Consider the following 21321-nt stretch of genomic DNA (forward strand, 5'->3'; position numbering starts at 1 on the left):
GAAAGAGCCAGAGATGCTGAGGGAAAGGGGGATTATGGGCACAGCAGATCAATCTCAGGATATGTAGAGGATCCCACTGCGAAAGACTTTTTTTTGTCTTTCAGGCTTCTCTTGTGTGGCCCCTGGGAGCAGTCTAGCACCTGTGGGCAGAAGCTGTAGGGAAAAAGAGCGGATTTTATCTCTATAAGAAACTTTCTTGTGGTGAAAACTGTCTAGAGATGGAATGAGAAAGTGGTGAGCTCCCCATTATTGGAGGTGTTCAAGTATAGGCTGAGCGGTGACTTGTCATGAAAGTTCTATGACAGACCCAAACGTCAACGAGATGCTTAGATTCTTTGATCTCAGGTCAGTTCCACACAAGACAGGCTCTGGGTCAGTGAGGACCCCGTGGTGTTTTTGAACAGGTGGCAGGATAACAATGGTATATAAAATAAATGCAGAGAAAGACCTTCACATCAAGCCAACCCCTCCTCCCTACCTGTAAGTTTTCCACCTGAGTGAGCTCTGGCTCCAACTGCACTTGTCAACCTCCCATTATTAGAGCACAGATAAATGCTTCAGGCCACCCAAGCAGGAGAGGCCCACCTCAACTTAAGGGCTGCTCCATTTTAGTTTTCCGTAGCTGGAGATTGATTGAGTGTCACGCTTTTCCAATCTTGGGCTTCTGAAAGGGCCCTATTCTCAATTGAACCCTACCCCCTCCTCCTTTCACAGATCAAATACCAAGTACATTGGACAGATAGAAGCTCGAATGAGAAAATACATTTTAATAAAACCCCACTGATTTTTGTGGATGCAAGTCAAGGAACAGGCACCTAAAGAGTCTTCCATCCCCTGCCGTCTCCCCCTTCTCTCCTGACCTACCCCGGGCGGTCATACATCGATTGGCTTCCTAGATAATAGATCGTGCCACCCGGCAGGGACCTCTGGGGACGCGCCGGGAGCTGGAAAAGTCGCACGCAGCAGCCCAACCCTGAGTTAATCAAACTAGCAACAGGATCTCAAGCAGCAGCGACGGCGGTGGCAAGAGTAGCGGTGGCGGCGGCGGCGGCGGCAGCATTATGCGTGATTACTGACAGGCACCAGCTGCTGCCGCCACAGCCGTCTCAAACGCACTATGTGGACTCTCCGATCTAGAGGCAGATTCCTGACTAATCCCAGAGGGCTGGCCCAGCCTGTGCTCCCCGGGCTGCTAGGAAGCGATGACCACTCTTGTTAACCCAAGTTGAAGAAAGCCAGGCTGTGCCTGGGAGCCGGGAGAGGCTGTACTATTTAGAAGCCGCACAGGAGAGGAACATGAACTGAAGAGTAAACATGTATGGAAATTATTCTCACTTCATGAAGTTTCCCGCAGGCTATGGAGGTAAGTATCTCCCTTGGGCTTCACTGCTTGGACTTGTATGAGAGACTGAGAAGAAATTGGGAAATACGAATGACTGGATTAGTATTGAATTAAAAGGAGAACATATATGTTTATATGCATATATAGTGTGTATATAGCGTTTCTGTGCATGTGTGTGCATGCGTGCATGAGAGAGGAGAGGAGGCGAGAATGGTCGGTAGGTGAGGATACATTTGCATATCAGAATGAGGATATGGGGATATTCTAAGGAGAGAGTAAACCAACATGCTTGAGAATGTGTCTGAGACAAAGACAGAATAAGAGCATTGTTACAACCCAGTGTGTTTGTGTGGGTGTGAAAAGTGGAAGAGTTAACGGGGAATTACTATGATGTTCCTATTAGCCAACTTGTAATGAGAAAAAAATGTGATTAAAAAGGTTTTGCCTATCTTGGGGGTTCCTGGGATACTTTGTAACAAGGACATGATTGTTTTACTCAAAAGCAGATTTCCCTGTAATTGGATTTTTAAAAAGAAAACATAGTGTTTTAATTTGTTACTGTGTTTTCCTTTCCCTGTTTTCTTTCCTTTTGATTTGCTAATAGCCTCTTCTCTCCTCCCCTGCTGCTGCCCCCAATTCTATTGCAAGGGTTGCTGCAATCACTTCCACTCTGGGGGTAGAGATCTGGGAATGGGGGGTTGGGGCTCTTAGAGAATTGGCAAACTGAAGATTCAAGTCACCGTGCCAGGCAGGGCAGCCCAGTCACACTTCACAGAAGCTTCCGGAGACTAGGTCCTCAGGCTGCCTTAACGCCCTAGCACATCCGTCCCAAGGATCCCTTGATTCAGTGACAGAAACAGTACAGCCGCCCAGCTCTGAGTAAATGGAAGCAACAGCTGACCAACTGGCCTCTTGCTTGTCAGTTGGAGGCATGTAGCTTATGTTGCTGGGAGCCAAAGGAAGATTCTGGCAGGCAAGACAAAGCAGAAATTCTTATAAGGTCTTGAGAATTGAAAAGTCCCTGCTCTCTGGACTTCCTCCGTGGACCAATTCATCAGAAGCCTTGGGAGTAAAGCTTGCCTAACTCAGCTGGGCAGAACCCTGTGGGAGGCATGGTAAAACACTGCAAGGTAGAAGCGATCTCTGTCACCAGGAGGTGTTAGACCTGGGAGTTTGCACATTCATTCAGGGTAGTTTTTATGAAGCAGGCATGGTGTTGGGCACTGGGAACACAAATGTGAATAAGACACAGTCTCTGCTCTTTGGGACTGGGGCAGGTTTGTTACACAGACACATTATAATACTGCATGGTGTGTGTAATAGCAAACGCCTGGGTAGGTTGTACTTGGACTTGAGGTGAGGGCCATGGAAATGCTCCCGAGGTGATGTTCAAGTTCTTTGGGCCAGTCTGATGACAGAGTGAGAGCGGTGGCCAATGCTGTGTCCTGGACATTTGATCTCTAGTCTATGTTTGGGCTCCAGATGTGAAAAGCCTCCTCAATTCCCACCTCAGTCCCATTCAGAGCTGAGAATTGCTTTTTCCTTTACATCTTAGTTCATTTGTGAGAGGTGCATGCTCATTTTTGGCCAGATTCGTGGGCCTCCCAAGGTCTGTGAGACTATGGCTTCATTAATGCCAAAGAACCCTTGTAGACAGTTGGGTGAATAAAAGAGTTGAAGCTAGAAATATTTAGGGAGAGAACTAAAGTAAGAGCCAGAGAAAGAAGATCTAGTTAAAATTCCATGGGGGCTGGAATCTTGGAATGTTAGCATCCTAAGGACCTGAAACAGTGTCTTAGGTTCTCATTTTATAGATGTGTAAAATGAGGCTCAAAGGAAGGCAGGGACTAGTCCAAGTTTACATGGGGCTGAGCTGCAGAATATTTCCAGAAAACCCCCTTACTCAAATTTATATTATTGCTTTAATATAGTGAAAAGAGCACGAGGAGGAGGGGGCAGTACTGAGTTTGGTTCCCAGTTTTCACTTACTAGCTGTGTGACCTTAGGCAAGCTAGTGAACTTCTCTGAGCCTTAGCACCTTTCTCTCTAAAATGGGATTTATAATCTCATCCTTAGAGTATTGTGAAAATTAAATGAGCTAGCATGTGAAAAACAGCTGCTACAGTGTTGTCCATATATTTGCTACCTAATACAATATTTTCTTCCCCTCTATCTTGCTCAGGGACTAAAACACAAAATAGTTAAAAATCAGACATTATTGTACAATAATAAATATGGAATCTGGGAAAATAAAATTAAATCCACAAAGACCCTCACATTTTGCTGTCATAGATTTTCATAATTGTGGGGGCTCTGGTATTCAGTGTAATTAGATTTCAGATAGAAGGAAACACAGTGGTTCAGCTATGGAAGGAAATAGTTCAGTACAGCATAGGGAACTTGAGGGGAAAGGGTCATGTAGGTTGTCTACATGTCTTCTCTAACGCTACTTTTCCTTGTCATTCTTGAGGGAGGAGAACAATTATTTTGTTTAGTTCTGTTGACGTTTTCCATTTTGTTGGCATGCACCAGTTTAAGAGGAGGCCTAAATGCTGAGCCAAAGGACTCCACCCCCATCTGCAGGGAGGTCTGTTTGAGAACTTTCTGTGATGAGGGAAAGGGATAGAGGAGGACTCACCGGCAGGCATAGGGGAAATTGCAGGATCAGAGTGGACGTCACCTTCGGCCTCTAACTTCCCCTGCCCCAATGCAGCAAGTTGCGCTTCACTTATTAAAATATTTGGTGTATAACCGCCTGCCCTTTTACATATTAGCACATGGAATTACAGAGGGTCCCCATGATTTGTATAAGAATCTCCAGGAAGGAAGGTCATCTTTTGGAAATAACACCAGAGATTTGTGTCTGGGACCATGCTTACCGGATGTCAGAGCATCATCTGACCAGTGAACAAGAGATTGCTCAGACTGGCCAAAGTGTGGTGGCTACCTGGGTGACAGTGGCTCCACAAAGGTGCCCAATCCCCCAGCTTTGGGCCCTACCATGTGATGATGAGAGAACCCTTCTCTTCTCCTTCTCTGCCAAGTCCAGGGTTTGCCAGCTGCTCAGTAATAGGTTTGTTTTTCTGGGATGAGACAGTTGCTGTCTCTTAGAAGATGGCAAAACAAAGCCTGTAATCCCCCCATCCAATTGTGCAGTAATCCTCAGGGTGAGAAGGAGATCAGGGAGAGAGAGGACTTCTCCCATTTCATTTAACAAACACACTGTAACACTAATGCTCACTACCATTGTAAGCACTTTACCAGCCTCGGCTCATGTAATCCTCATAACAGCCCTAGGAGTGGGTACTGTTACCATTGTTCTCATACTCCTTTTAGAGATGAAGAAACAGAGGCATTGAGAAGTGAAATAACTTGCTTAAGGTCTCATAGCTAGAAAATGACACAGCCAGGGATTTGAACCCAGGCAGACTAGCTCCCAGAGTTCACACTGCTGAGCTGCCTCTCACAGCTTCTGTGAGTGACACATTTGTTCTGCAAAGCCAGGGGCAGCAGCACACCCCCAGGGAGCTCCTCGTGCCCCAATCCGACCTCAGAAATGCAGCCTCAGCACTGACTGGTTGTTGCAGAACCAATGAGCTGGTCATTGAGGAATAAGCTGCACGATAGGTTAAGAGACACTGAAGAGCAACAGTGATCTCTGCAGAATTAATTGGTGGCTTCTCTTGGGGACATACTGATTTACAAAAGACCTGTCCAACTGACCCTGGCCATTCATGTAGAATAATTGCTTTTTCACCTGAAAATAGCCATAGAGAAGGGATTGAGTTGGACGTGCTTGTATGTGTGCGTGTGCATGTGTGTGTATATGCTAGAACATATTTTTCCCCTCCACAGATATGTGGGTGGCTAATTGGAAACTATCGTGGGCATAAGTGGTTAAGGTTTATGTGGAAAGTAGTAACTGTTTATGAGATTTAGGAAGGAACATATTTAGTATAAACTATTTTCTAAAACATTTACAATCTCACCAAGATATAGAGAACTGAATAGCAACTGGGGGAAGAAATTGTGCAAAGAGTAATCTAAATGCCCCACCTCTTCCTTCCCCTCATTATGAAGCTTCTAGGTCTGCAGAGAACTTAGCCACCAGCATTGGATGGCGGGTGTGCCAGGGGCTCCCAGAGGAAGCTAGTGTTTTCTCCTCTTTTTAAAAGTAGAAGACATAAAGGCCCAGGGAATGAAGTGAATTTTCTAGAATGCATGGGCTTTGATGGCTCTCATGAGATTGACTCAGTCCTGGCTCAGTGATCCTCAGAAGAAAGTGAAAATACAGGTTGAGTATCCCTAATCCAAGCATCTAAAATCTGAAATGCTTCAAAATCCAGAACTTTTTGAATGCTAAGATGATGCTCAAAGGAAAGGCTCATTGGAGCATTTTGGATTTCAGATTTCTTGATGATAGATGTTCAATTGCTAAGTATAATGCAAACATTCCAAAATAAAAAAAAATCCTAAATCCAAAACACTTCTGGTGTTAAGCATTTTAGATAAGAGATACTTAACCTGTATCAACTCATTTCATAACTACAACACCACTTTAAGGTCGGTAGTTTTATTATCCCCATTATACAGATGCAAAAACTGGGGGACAGAGAAATTAATAACTTGCCAAAGGGAATTTGGTTTCTAAATGATACAAGTGGCATTCGAATATGAGGAAAAGCAGCAGATCCAGATTTTAATCCCAGCCCTACCATGTACTATATTGTACTAGTCTGTAAATTCTTATAGCAGTTATCCAGCACAGCCCTTCCCACCCCTTCCCAATTCAATACTTGTCCTCTCCCAGGATTTTGACCCTGGGCCTTTCTCACTAGAACACTCCACAGTTTGACTCCAGCTCCTCACAAATTCAACTCCCAGTTTGGGTTCCCATCCTCAGGGCTCCCAGCGCAGCCTAATCTTCTTCTCCCTCCTCTTTCCACAAAAGAGCCACTCAGATACCAGGGATTAGCTAATATGCATTTCTTTTTCTTTTTCTTTTCTTTCTTTTTTTTTTTTTTGAGACGGAGTCTTGCTCTGTCGCCCAGGCTGGAGTGCAGTGGCCAGATCTCAGCTCACTGCAAGCTCTGCCTCCTGGGTTCACGCCATTCTTCTGCCTCAGCCTCCCGAGCAGCTGGGACTACAGGCGCCCGCCACCTCGCCTGGCTAGGTTTTTGTATTTTTTTTTTTGTAGAGAAGGGGTTTCACCGTGTTAGCCAGGATGGTCTCGATCTCCCGACCTCGTGATCCACCCGTCTCGGCCTCCCAAAGTGCTGGGATTACAGGCCTGAGCCACCGCACCCGGCCTGCATTTCTTATATTTGAATTATTATGAGCATTTTCAAAGGGACTTACGCATAAACATGTAGGCTGCACAATACCCTGAGATGGAATGGGAAGGTATTTTATACCTGTTTCACTGGTGCAAAGCTTTACATTTTAACAGATGTAGAAAACAAGATGTTAGACATTAAATTTCCAGTGAATGGGGAGCAGAGGGAAACTTTCTTCTGATGGGAAGGACACCTTCTCTGCTACAAAAGCTCTTTCTGGCTTCCTCAGTGGGGAAAATCAAGGAACATGTTGGGGAGTGGAGAGCATGTAGAAGAGGCCCTCCTTCTGCCCCTGGAGGCTCAGCCCTCTCAGCCTCTCAGTGGGAATGTGAGAATGAAAGTATGCATTAGCTGATGGGTTGATGCTGCTGCATGCTTCACGCAACCCCAGTTCGGACCAGCTGGCTAGCCTTTCGAAGCCACACAGGGCAGTTCCACCTGGATTCATGCGGCCCCCAGAGAAGGGCTGATGAGCTGCTCAGAGTGGGAGGTGGGGTTGCTTCTAGTACTTGAAGGAAGGGGGAAGGAGAGAGTGGCATCCCTGCCTCTCTCCCTCTCCTCCACCCCCCTCTTCCCCTCCCTCCCACTCCTCCCACCTCCCTTCACCCCCGCCTCCCTCCCCTAAAATCTGTAATGATGGAGGTAGTGAAAAGCAGCGAAAGATTGATAATCAGCCTCATTATTACCAGCATTATATATAATTATAGCAAAACCTCACTCATTTGGATCAATTGAGAGAAAAATCAGTCTAAATTCGTGACAAGTTGGCAGATTACTTTTAAATTACAATTTTATTACTTCTAAGTAACACATGTGAATAGTTTGTGTTTCAAGTACCACAAGCTAATGGTTACTCAGTGGGGATTTTAGAAAACCTGCTTTAAAAGATTCTTTTGTAATTAACACCCCGTTAATATGCTAATGTGCTCCTACCATGCTTTTCAAATTGCTTGAAAACGTATGTATCTTAAATAGACTCAACACTTTTACCATCTTATTTGCTCAACAAACATTTTTTATTATTGTTTTGTGAATGAACAAATACAAATTAGTTTATACCGTGACCAATTTAGTCACCAGTCTCAATTAATTATGTTGTAAATTAATAAGACCATGTTGGTTGCTTTTGTTTAGAAACCAGACTTTTAGAACTTGAAGAACCACCTCATTTTATGGAAGAGAGGTTGAGAGACTTGCCCAAGGGCACACAGGCAAAAACAGTAGGTCTTCTGGCTCCTGGGTCCAAGATTATTCCATCTGCTACATAATGCCTTACGTTCCCAAAACTCTTTATAAATATGTGCTATTTATTTCCATACCAATCACTGGGTTATCAGCCAAAAAATATTCGTTGAGCGCCTATTCTGTGCCAAGCCCTGTGCTTAATCCCCATATAATGGGGATAATAAAACTACCAGCCTTAAAGTGGTATTGTAGTTATGAAATGAGTTGACACAAGTTAAGTATCCCCTCATCCAAAATGCTTAACACCAGAAGTGTTTTGGATTTGGGAATTTCTTTTTATTTTGGAATATTTGCATTATACTTCCCAACTGAACATCTATAATCCAGAAATCTGAAATCCAAAATACTCCAATGAGCATTTCCTTTGAGCATCATCCTGGTATTCAAAAAGTTCTGGATTTTGAAACATTTCAGATTTTAGATGCTTGGATTAGGGATACTCAGTCAGAGTTGAGTCAATCTCAGCACTACAGATAGAGGGGCCCCTCCTGGAGGCCACCGTCTATTTCATTCAAACTTCAAACTGACAGTGTAGTCTGTAAGGCAGAAATTATTCCCATTAGACAGATTAGGAAACTGAGGTTCAGAATGATAAAGTGGCCCTTTTGAGGGCTTGCTGCAAATTGTTATAGACCTAGAATCTGAGTCTAGTCTAGCAGAATTTCTGTGAACATTTCTGCATATAATTAGTGACATTTGCTTGCACACCACCTTTCCCAGCCAGCACCAAATTATAGACCTTGCTGGTACAGATGGATATTATGCCATCCCTAACAAATGAGAGGCTCCAGGGGATCCTGCTAACGAGGACCGGCTGGCTGTCCCTTTAAGCCAATTCCTTATACTGGTACATCATGTACCAGTTAGTCCATGAAGGCAGATGTCAATGAGTGTTTGAAGCAGATGCCAATGAGGGTGCCCCCAGTTCTCTCCTCGTTCTTGAAGTCCTTGAACATCAATTATGTGCACACCCAGCTCTTGAATCCATGACCTCTGTCCATTTCTCTCTCTGGATTTCTTGTTCAGATAGGCTCTATCTGAACGAGGCAACCTCTATAGATTGTCTTCTAAAGATGGCAGTCATCTTCAAATACAGAGAACTATATTCCTAGTCCCATGTTACCACTGGGTAATATTCAGAACATTATCTGTTCTCAGGTTCTAAATCCCTGAATTCTTTGAATCCATTCACTTAAACTCAGCCCTAAGAAAAATTTGCAGAAATAATTAATCTCCAAATGTTTTGAAGGCGTCAGAGCTTGTAACTAGTTTATACATTCTGCCAGGGCAGGGAATGGGCTTCATGCTCTTGGTGTCTTACACAACCCATGTACAAGCAGATGCTTAGCCAGGGATGCTGGCTGACTGACTGACTGGCATTCTCCATCAGTCTAGGACGTTCTTCCCCTCCTCTCCAACCTCTGCTCTCCACATCCCTGGGGCTGTGAAAACACAGATACTGTGAGCCCTGAACCCTCCAGGAGACTGCTTCCCCATGACACTAGTGACCAATAAAGAGAAAAGGAGGAACAAAGGAGATGTTGAGTCACAGAAATGAAACCCAGGCAACCAGCCTATAAGAAACACTTCAAAATACTCATTAAGCACTTTGTTTCCCGTTCCTCTGACATCTTTTAAATGCTTTTTGAATTAAAGATGATAACAGGCCTCTTCACTTTTCAAGTTTGGATGTTAATTCTGAAATCCCAACAGGAGTTTGGGATTGACCTTTAACCTTGAAACTCTTGTTGTCCCCCACTTCTGCCCCCATCTGGTTACAGTAGCTGATAAAAGAGGGCAAGGAACTCCAGGTTGTTCCATTTGCATTTGAGGAAATGGGGGGTGGGAGTGGGTCAGGACTTCTCAAGGTCACCGCCTGGGGCGAGGGTCTCCTGAAAATGATAGGAGTTGGAAGTCCCAGGTCATGGCTCCCTTTCTGTCTGACCTCATGAGTGCCTGCCCTGGGATGATTTGTGAAAACATAATTTTCTGAAAATGGTGTTCCCTCCGAGGCAGAATCCATGTCTTATTTACTTTGTCAGCATCTCATAGTGTGCCATCTGACACTTTAAGAACAGGCCAATCTCCTCTAAGAAAAAGGCACATACCAAATTCTAGCTAAATTTAGTGCCATAGTCTCCAGATTTTCTGTAGAAAAGGGAACTAACTTTTATTATGTGTTTATAATTTTCCAGGCTTGATTTTATTTAACCCTCACACTGTGGAAGGTTAACCCTTGTGGTTGGTAGCATTGAGCTATTTTACCAAAGGGTGGGAGGAGGACTCACTGTGGCTCAGCCCCCTCTACTCCCTTTCCTGCCACCCCAGGTGGCTCCAAGGGGACTCAGGGGAACTCAGTTTGAAGACCACAAACAGCCACAGGTCCTGGGCAAGCTGTACCTGCTTTCCCCAGTGTCCTTGCTTGTAACTGAGGGGTTGAACTCGATGATCTGCTGGCCCCTCTGTGTAGCTTTGACAGTCAATCCAGCTTGGTGACAGGGAAGCTGGAGGAAGAGCAGTGTGGTGCTAAGGTGTTGGGGATCACTACTAACTGAAGAGCAATCAGAAACGGTAATGGTAATAGAACTTCTCCAGAATGATCCCCTAGAGGTCTGCAAGCTTATTGGAATGCAGCCATATCTGTGTGCCTTAGCTTACACATTGACTGTGGCTGCTTTCACACTACAAAGGATATTGTGAGTAGTTGTCACAGAGACGGTACAGCCAGCAAGACTGAAATGCTTACTGTCTGACCCTTGAAAGAAAAAGTTTGCCAACCTCTACTCCAGAATGCAAAATCGGGTTCCACATATTAAAATAAGTTGAGGTCCACCTGGAAAAATATTTTAATCCTTGTTTTATTAGCAACTTTGGGGGCCCAGTCCCGTGCCCCCCACTCCTAGTCATTTTGTTCATTTGCTGCAATTATGTGTGTTCTAAAGGAAAAGAATGCATTATGATCCATAAGTAAGTTGTAAAGAGCATAGGGTAAGAATTGAGTATCTTAGTTGTTCTTACACATAGTCCACCCATTTTGGGCTTATCTGGGCTTACCTTCCACTATCTCTCTTCCACTCTGGCAAGTGGCAAGCACAGTGCAGGAGTTCAGCACAGCAGCCCTGGCACGAGACTGCCTGGATTTGGATCCTGGCCCTGCTTTTTACCAGCTAGAAGGTCTTGGCAGTTTGCTTAATCTCCCTGTGGCTCCACTTTCCTGTCAGTAAAATGGGGATGAGGATACTAATAGTACCTTATTTCCAAGGGCCCTTGAGAATATTAAACAAGATGATGCATGCCATGCCCTTGGAAGGGTGCATGGCACATAGTAGGTGCCTAACAAATATTAGCCACTCCAAGCTGAGTATCCCTTATTGGAAATGCTTGTGAATCAACATATTTCAGATTTTGAATCTTTTTTTGATTTTGGGATATTTACATTATATACTTACTGGTTTTGCACTCCTAATCCAAAAATCCCAAATACTCCAATGAACGTTTCTTTTGAGAGTCATGTCAGTGCTGAAAAAGTTTTGGATTTTGAAACATTTTGGATTTGGGATTTCTGGATTAGAGATGCTCAACATGTATAAAGTGTTTAGAACCATGTCTGGCTTGTGGCAGTTGCTCAGTAAATATTAGTTATTGTTATTGTTACACAACAGAGGCGGTGACAGTCAGTTGTTGGTTGAAGTGCCTGTGCCTGGCAATCTCCTGCTGACCTTGCTGAGCAGCATGTCTGTGTTAAGAGTCGAGCCGGGAAAGGATATATGAGTAAATTTGCTACAGACAAAGAAAAATAAGCCACGTGTCTGAGCATCCTGTGATTGCTGGGCTTTCACACCATATCCCTCCCTTGGAGGAACAGAGGCAGGCTTTGGTGTGTGACACTTCCACCGTGGGAGAGATCAGAGTGGGACAGGGCCCCATGGTGCTCCCGTGACTTCATATGGAGACTCCTGACTCTGAAAAATGCCAAGTCTTTAGCTCTGTCCCTTTCCCCATGGGTGGGCATTAGCCATTATCAATGATTCATTACAAGTTTCCATTCCAACCTGAAGAGGGTTGCTAATGGGAGAGCAAACTCTCTACCCTTCCTGGCACAGCAGCAAAGGGGTGGAAACACCAAGCCATTTGCTACCTTGTCTGGCCAGTCAGAAAAACTGCATGCTTGACATTTTGCTTTTATTGGCTGAGGATGAGGTTGCTAAGCAACTTCCTTACCTTGGTAAGAATTCTGTAGTTCTAAGCACCCTGGCTTTTGTGTCCCCTTTCTCAGTAAGTCTCTCTCTCTCTCTCTCTCACACACACACACACACAGACACACACACACACACAGACACACACACACACACGCAATGCAATTCATTGTTTAGAGATTGGGGTTCTGGTAAACATCAGGGACATTGCTTTCTTATGCAAATAATTTCTGTTGATAAACTTTATACCTAGTTATATAAATTAATTAACAAAAAATTAATGACTTCATAGTCTCAGGAGCTCTCAGCAGTCCTCTGAGTTAGGCCTATTTGTCTCAATTTATGAATGAGGAAACTGCAGTTTATAGAGGTCATGTTCCTTGCTCAAATTTACATAGGTGAAAAGTGGCAGAACCTCAACCTAGAACTCTTTGACTTCCGAGCTCTTGTCTCCTCCTTAGTCCTGCATCCCTGAAACTATATTGCCATCAATGAACACAGGGACTTTTGGAGTCATTGTAGAGTTATGCACTCTACAGATTCCCTTCTCAGTTTTGGCTCCTGGTGACATTCTTAGCACCTTTAATTGGAATGCCAAATGGTTTGAAGGCCTAACATGGTCCAGTTGATGGTGACAGGTACCCCTCAGCACCTGGTCCAGACTCAGACCATTCCAGACCACCAACACCTGCACTTCTTTCTTTTCAGTGCCAATGAGCCAGGTCCTACCCAATGCTCATGAAACATTAGTGCTGGAAGGGATCTTACAGGTCACTGAGTGCCAGCTCCTTACTGGGGGAAACGAGACCCAGGAGGATGTAATGCTATTCTTGGGTATGTTACCAGGAGAGAAGAAAACCTTTTGAGGAACTCCACTAGCGCTTTTTTATTAGATAAGTTATTTTGCAAATAAAATCATTGCCTGAGCAAAGAGAATGAACTCTGCAGCCTACAGACTTGATGCATTTTCCAGGCATCTGGCATAGGTGGCTGGAAGATCAAGAGGGCACAGGGGAAGGCAGGGAGCAAGGTTGATGGGATGCCAGGGCCAGGGGTCACGTCACAGAGTGAATTGGACTGAGAGACTGGATCAGGCCGTTTGTGCTGTTGGTATCTTGTGCTACAAGATACCTCAGACTAGGTAATTTATAAATAATAGGAATTTATTGCTCACAGTTCTGGAGACTTGGAAGTTCAGGATCAAGATGCGAGTGGGTTCGTGTCTGGTGAGGGCCACTCTCTGCTTCCAAAGATGGTGCCTCACATGATGGAAGGGATGGAAAAATGGACAAATGGCGTATCCTCTGATGCAGAAGAGATGAAAGGGTCAGGCAGTTCACTGAAGTCCTGTCTTATAAGGGCATTAATCCCATTTGTGAGGGTGGGGCCCTCATGGCCTACTTACCTCCAAAAGGCCCCACCTGTTACTACTCTCTTATAGTTTAAATTCCAGCACAAATTTTGGAAGGACACATGCATTTAAATCATTGCAAGGACCAAAAGGGAGCATTAGGGAAAACCTTGACTTCAGATTTGGACTAGACTTATCCTAGGCTGAGGGCTAGACAGAGTTTACCCTGGATCAATTTGCAATAAACACCACTCATCCTTCAAACAGGAGCCTGCCTACTTGCAGCTGGTGCTGAAGGGAAACCTGTCAGTTTTCTGCCTAGTTCATAGCTTAACCAGAAGGCTCTTGATGGAGAAGGAAAAGAAATAAGATATAATCAGGTATCTGGAAAACTTGTGGTGCCTATTGATATTAGCTATAGTTTCGATGGGGCTGTGGGGAAAAAAAAAAGGAATGAGAGAGGCTGACAAAGACATCACAGACAGGTATGCATTAGTGTCTATTTGGGAGAATAGATGAATTTTCCATTGAGAAACACTTTTGTCATAAAAGTTATTGTTTTCCAACTTGTCTAAAAGCAAAGTTATTTATTTCTAAGAACTACTGGGCCATTGTGAGAGGCAAAGAACTAAAATGCATTTGTCTAAGATGTATTTGCCTTTTAAAATTCTATTTTATTTTTTAAAATGTAGTTATAAAATAGCCCACCTCTTCTGGGTCATTGACTCAACAGAAATAAATCACATTTTAAAGGCCATTGATAGCCAAACTTTAACTCATTATTTCATTGTATCTCAACAATGTACCATTCTCACCACTGCCCCGAGTAGTCAAGTTGCCTTACTTCTTATTAATAATGATAACAACAAAAATGTACTTTAAATTTCAAATCACTTTCACATCATTATCTCATTTTATTTTTGAAACAACTCATGAGTTATTCAAAGTCCATATTTGTATATTTTTGTGCAGGTTGATGTTTCTTAAACATCATTCCTTTGCATACTATTTTCATGATATTTTATATATCCTCTGTACTCAGACTTTTTCTTAAATCAATTTACTGTTTTTAAGAAAGCTTAAATAGCTATCTTTGGGAAGATAATTTTATAACAAAAAACGAGAGCTCAGTCCCTCTTGATAAATAACAGGAAACAAAACATAAATATAAAACTATTAATTTTCTTTTAAGTTTGCTGACATACCACTTAAAATGTCCTTTGTCACTGGTGGCAGAGGGATCACACCCTGGAACTCTTGAATTGATGAGTGTGAAGCAAACTCTTGCTCTTGCCTGTCCCCTCAGTCTAGGCCTGATGTCAGGCTTTGGTTCTTGACCCTGGGGGATAAAGAAATAGGAGGCGCAGTCTCTCTCAGATCTGTTTAAAGCAGAATAAAAGGAAAGTTGCAGGGCGGTCTGGTCTGTTTTTGGCAAGCCTAAGCAAGAAGGGAAAGTCAATTTCCTTCAGATAGCTTGGTCATGGGGGAAGGACAGCTGTCTTCCCAGTGGAATTCATGGCTCCTCACCCATTGAGTCAGGGCTGGCTCCTAACTCACCTGTCACACTTTATCTTAGTAACAGACTCAAGGTATACATTGGCTTGTTAAATGTCACAGCCCCCAGGGCCTCAGGAGAGTCTAAAACTGCTCTTTCCAATGAGTGGCCATCTGAAAAGAGTCTCTTGGTTTCCTTGGCTTTGAGTTCTTGAGTGCTGCCCTCTTTTCTCTCCTTCAGATGAACTTTCAGCTTGAGATCACTTCATAATTGAGTCATCTTGTACTCTTGGTGCAGATGGCTCTCCAATCGTCTTTGCTGTCCTTGACAATAAACACAGAGGAGAGCGTGGGTTTCAGATTGGCAGTTTGAATCGAGGCTTTGCAACTAACTACCTAGGCAGTGCCAGGTAATCTGATAGAGATGGAGAAACAAAACTGGGTGTGGTTTTTTCCTTTCTGTTTAGTGGGAAAGACAGGGGAATAAACAAATATGGTGATACAGTATAACAAATGCTAAGATACAAGTAAGGACAGACACTTTTAGGAGACAAAAAACGGCAGCAAACCAGACCAGGAACACCAGGAAAAGCTTCCTGAAGGAGGTGGCACTTAAGTTAGACCTTGAAGGTTGAATAAGAGCTTCTAGACAGTGGAGGCAGAGGTAAGTCACCCTGGAACGGCGAATGGTATGGGGTTAGATGGAGCCTAAGTTTTCTCATCTGCAAAAGGCTGAAATGATCTTCATAGGCTTATTGTCAGGATAACATTATGGAAATTGCCTGATGCTATTGAGAACAAATAATAAATATTTGAGTTATTCATTTTAACCACTTTGTCACTCCCCTGTGGGCCCGCAGCATGTATTTCCTCCTTGATTGTGGTACTTAGGACATGGGGTGTTGGGATTTACCTGTTTATGAGGTAATCGTCCCTGATAGACCAAAGCTCCATAGGTAGAACGAGGGTCACAGCTTCCTTGGAGTGACTTCCTTCTACAAGTAGTCCTTAACTAAGCTAGCAGAAGCTCCAAGAGAAACTGCAGGTTGACATTTTTTTCCAGTGGGTTGTTTATGTTTAAGAATGGTTTCACAGTTATATTTCTGACACTTCCTGCTCTCCTCCAGAACTTGAAGGAAGCCAGTTTTTCCCGGCATCCTACTCCTAACACTACACTTGGCACCCACTGATGTTGCCCAAAGGCTTAGGACAATGCCTTGCATGTAGTAGGCACTCAAGAAGTATTTGTTGAATGAATAGTGAACTACATAAAGTTAGGCATATGACTTCCTCTACTCCTTATCACATCTGCTTGGCAAGGTGTCTGACCCACAGCAGCCATCTGAGAATGGGGTAACTTCTCCAGCAGGCCGTGCTTACTGAGCACTTAATCCTCTCCCTTTCTATCCATGTGGACAGCGTGGGTGCCATGGGTGTGCCGCTACTGTGCACATGGCTTCTTCGCATCTGTTCTTGCATGCTAGCTGCACAGGGATCTAATGATGTGATCCATGGTAGGCTGCCCTGTGGTGTTTTCTAGTCTCTGCTTTGCTGTCACAGATCCTAAAGTTTATAGCTCCTCTCTTCTGGAGAGAATGTTCCGTGCGGGGCTCCCAAGATGACAGGAGGGCACTCTCCTGTTTCATCTCGAGTTTGCTACTGACTACAGGGGAATGTGGGTTCAATTTATTGGAAGAAAGTGGTACTGATGATCTCCTCACCCAGACCCTGTTCTACAAGACACTTTTGGTTGCAGCATTCTACTCTTGGAGGCAGAAATGGTCTCAGCAGTCCGGTCTGCACTTGCCTTCCTGTGTTTCCTGGGCTTCTGTGGTCATAAAGCCGTGCCTAGCCATTCCAAGTCTTCTCCTCTGAGTGCTAATTAACCCTGTGCTATAGAGAAGGACAGGACAAGAACATCATGTACATAAAGCCTCAATAGATATAGGAAACTAGGGGTATGACAACAGCCACTGCCTTCCCCATCATTATTATGCAATGTGACCTCTGACGTCAACGACTGTGTGCTCTTCAGCTCTGAATCCCTAGCACCTGGCACCCTAATAAATGTTTGTTGCATATACATGAATGAATCTCAGCCCTGCCCCAATTCTCAGAGCAATATGAGTTCTAGGCAGGGAATTCTGGAGCAGCCTGGGAACCTACTTGCTCTTCCCATCTGAGGTTTGGTATAGACTCACCTTCCCAGGCCAGGCCACAGTCACTCAGGCCAGGAGTTTGTGGGCTGTGCCCCTTGTTGCACTGGCCATGGATCCAGCATCACCCAGAGTGGATTCCAAGCTGGGCTCCAGAGAACATCCATGCTTATTTCTATGCTAGGCCAGGCCCTCTCCCCTCTGTGTCCCTCACTTGTCTTTATACCACCAGGGTAGTGTAGGGGAGAGCACCTAGGGCTCACAGATGTGTAGGTGTGGCTAAAAAGAGGGGCAAGATACAGGAAAGAAAAGGGGGCTGAGCCTCTGTCCCCCAGGGCCCATTTCGATGCCCCCCAACCTCCCACCACCTATATTCTTCTTCTCCTTACAGGCTCCCCTGGCCACACTGGCTCTACATCCATGAGCCCATCAGCAGCCTTGTCCACAGGGAAGCCAATGGACAGCCACCCCAGCTACACGGACACCCCAGTGAGTGCCCCACGGACTCTGAGTGCAGTGGGGACCCCCCTCAATGCCCTGGGCTCTCCGTATCGAGTCATCACCTCTGCCATGGGCCCACCCTCAGGAGCACTGGCAGCACCTCCAGGAATCAACCTGGTTGCCCCACCCAGCTCTCAGGTAGGTGTTCTTCCTCTCCAAGGCCTTTCCAGACATCTTACATGGTCTCACCCAGGCTGCTCCTGGAGCAGAACCAGCACTCAGCAGGTGCACAATGTGTGCTTGGTGAAGGGGTTGGATGGTCTCTGCAGACATCCTTCAGGCAGGGCCTTCATTGCATGTGTCCTCAGGCTGAGCGGTCCTGAAGAACTGACAACTCCTCATGGTCCAGGAGACTGTGACCAAAAGGGAGCCTGCCTTGTGGTTTCAGTAGTTCAGCCCTGGCTGTGATTTCAACATCTCTCAGGGTTGTTTGTGTCATTAGCAGAGTGGACCTCTTTCATTCTTCTCAATTCAATCATGAGCACTTATTGAGTCACTGAAGTGCCATGTGCTCTTGTTAAAGGCAATGCAGAAATGATCAGGATATGGCCATTGCTTTTCAGGAGCTTACAACAGAGAGGAGAAATAGACAGGTATAGCAATGGATAAATTGAGAACAAGGCAGACTGCGTTACATGCTGTCTCTGGGACTATGGGAAGTTGGGAAGGAAACTTTACCTTAATTTCGAGTGCCTTCTGCTATGATGGAGGAGAAGAGATATTTGCATGGTACATGGTAGGTTGCTACTCTGCAGAGCCTATAGGATGACCAGATGTCTTTACTTCCTTCTAGTAATACCACACTAAGGTCATCATCCTTCCCCTCTTGTAATGGTTGGCTATTGCTGCAATAACGCTGCATAACAAAAAATTCCCAAACACTTATCTTCTCACTCATATATCTACCTTAGACTAGGACAGATGGCTCTGCTTCAGATGGTGAGCGAGTGGGCTCAGCTATAGGCTCCTCATGTTTCAGTTGGAGCAGCAGCTACCTGGGGCATGCTTTTCTCATGGTGTATCATAGAAATGTGAAAGTCCAAACCCAACCCAGAAAGCACAGTGAAGTCTCTGCTCAAATCATGCCCACTGATATTCCATCAGCGTAAGAAAACCAAATGACTGATTCAGGCCAGGCGCAGTGGCTCATGCCTGTAATTCCAGCACTTTGAGAGTCCAAGGCGGGTGGATCACAAGGTCAGGAGGTCAAGACCATCCTGGCTAGTAAAGTGAAGCCTTGTCTCTTCTAAAAATACAAAAAATTAGCCGGACATGGTGGCAGATGCCTGTAATCTCAGCTACTCAAGAGGCTGAGGCAGGGGAATAGCTTGAACCTGGGAGGCGGAGGTTGCAGTGAGCTGAGATCGTACCACTGCACTTCAGCCTGGGCAACAGAGTGAGACTGTATTTCAAAAGAACAAAACCAAACAAAACAAAATATGACAAATTCCAACATTGGTGGGATAAGGAAGAAGGCTGTGTCTATACTACTGGGAGGTACTGCAGAGACACGATGCAAAGAATATGAAGAATGAAAAGGAGTGAAGTATTAAGAACAATAATCCCATCTGCCATACCTTCTTCTTTCCCTGCATAATAGCCAGGGTTCCTGCTGCCCCAACTACCAGCACACCTAGAGGCAGAACTGGCAGGTCCTTTACATGTCAACTTGACTGTGCCATAGGATGCCCTCATATTTGGTTAAACATTGTTCTGGGTGTTTCTGAGACGGTGCTTTTGGATGAGATGAACATTTAAATAGGTAGACTGAGTAAAGGAGTTTGCTTTCTCTAATGTGAGTGGGCATCATCCAATTAGTTGAAGATCTGAATAGAACAAAAAAGCTCACCCTCCTCTGAGTAAGAGAGAACTTTCCTGCCTATGACCTTTGAACTGTGACATCATTTTTTTCCTGTCTCTGAACTTGAACTGAAGCATTTGCTCTTCCTGGGTCTCAAGCCTGCTGGCCTTTGGAGTGTGCCATGAGCTTTTTTGGGTCTCCAACTTGCTGACTCACCCTGTTGGTCTTGGGACTTATCAGCCTCCAAAATCATGTGAGACAATTGCTTATAATAAAATTTAAAATACATACATACACACACACACACATGCACACACGCCTCCTATAGATTCTGTTTCTTTGGAGATCACTGACTAACGCAGTCCCAAAGCCTCCTTCAAATACAGTTTTGAAGAGGAGGCAGGGCTCCTTTTATGTCAGCATTTTCTGCTACTCCAGAGAGAACTTCAGTAACCATGCCTGGAGTCTCCTCTGAGATACCTCATATTCTAGGGGTCTGAAAGCAAATTTTTGTGGAGTTATAGCATAGAGCCAGTAAGGACTTCAAAAATGTATTGCTCCATGGATTAGGTAATTAGGAAACTGCCTTAGAGATAAACTAGTGTAGGGATTCCAGGAGCTGGGGCCAGTCAGGTAACACAGGTGAGTGAATGAGGGGGTGTGTAAGTCAATGGGGGGGGGGGTGTGGACTGTGGAGAACTGCCCTGCTCCCTCAAAGCTGTTCAAATTCAAAGACTTTTAATGCATTCTTCAGGCCAAATAAACTACTTTCTTGGGTCTAATTTGGCCAGTCATCTTCACCCCAGTTTCTAATCTTATGGTTCTCACCTGTAGGACATTTTTCAGAGTACACGTTTCTCCCTCATCCCGTATTTTGGCCCCTGGGCAGGTAACAAAAGCCCCACAGGGATCCTAACTGCCCTACTCCTGCTCAAATGAGGATCACTCATTCTGTCCAAACCCTTTATTCCACAAATGAAGTAGCAAGACTTGGGGAGCCCAAGTGACTTGTCCGGCCTCACACAGCCAGTCAAAAACAGAGCCAAAATGAGAACCTGTCCCTGGGCTTGCAACCCTGTGTTCACGATCCTGCATTTTCCTAATGCTGTGATATATGCTGACTTGCACAGTGACCCCAAGATCTTCCTGTTGGCTGCCAAGGATTAAAAGATGAATGATCAGTGCTCCTGGGGAATCTTGTGGGAGAGGTGGCCACATTATGCAGACCCATTGCACTTCGGTGCTGCCTGTGTGCTGTCATAGACGCAGGGACAGACCTGAAGGGAGCAAAGAGAAGGACCTATAAACTGCTCAATATATATTCCTTGACCCCAGCGAGAGTATAAAACTGCTCGGAGGAGTGGGGATGAAGAAGCAGTGGGGGTTTACATGTATTTATGCCACCTACAGCCACTGTAATCAGCAGGGCCATTGATACCCTAGCTTCATAATGTATGAGGCTTGTTTATTCCCTTTCTTTCCTGTGAACGGACTCCAGGAAGGCGAGTAAAATCTGGTAGTTAGAGACAGAAAGTACAGTTTTGCAAAGGGCATTGACATTCATCCCAATAACTATTTATGTGGACCTACTGTGCATCAGGTACTAATTGATATTGTCCTAGGTTTTAGGGATAAGCATGGAATAAGGTGGCCAAGGTCTTTACTCTCATGGCAATTACAAAATAGCAGGCAGGACACACAAAAACCTAAGTAATAAACAAGATAGTTTCAAATAAAAATCATAATATTTAAAAAGAAATAAAATAGGGTGAGGTGGTAGACAGATCCTGTGGGTAGGAATTGGACAAGGCACCATCCCTCTGAGGCCACTTTTAGCCACCACACTCAAGTTTGATTGAGCCAAACCTGGCCAGTCAATTCATCTTCAGAGCTGTGTGA

The 21321-nt window shown here is 44.6% G+C and overlaps 1 protein-coding gene across 1 annotated transcript in view; it reads left to right on the plus strand.

The window, feature by feature from the left end:
* The first annotated feature begins 736 nt into the window (after window positions 1-736).
* RXRG (retinoid X receptor gamma) overlaps window positions 737-21321 on the plus strand; it is a 44955-nt gene continuing 24370 nt past the window's right edge. The window contains exons 1-2 of the mRNA XM_017886427.1: window positions 737-1363; window positions 17512-17759. Of these exons, the coding sequence (XP_017741916.1) occupies window positions 1315-1363; window positions 17512-17759 (297 nt within the window). The 5' untranslated portion in view covers window positions 737-1314. The remainder of the gene's footprint in view (window positions 1364-17511; window positions 17760-21321) is intronic.

The sequence above is a fragment of the Rhinopithecus bieti genome, unplaced genomic scaffold (genome assembly GCF_001698545.2).
Source record: "Rhinopithecus bieti isolate Rb0 unplaced genomic scaffold, ASM169854v2 scaffold_15436, whole genome shotgun sequence".
Lineage (NCBI taxonomy): Eukaryota > Metazoa > Chordata > Mammalia > Primates > Cercopithecidae > Rhinopithecus > Rhinopithecus bieti.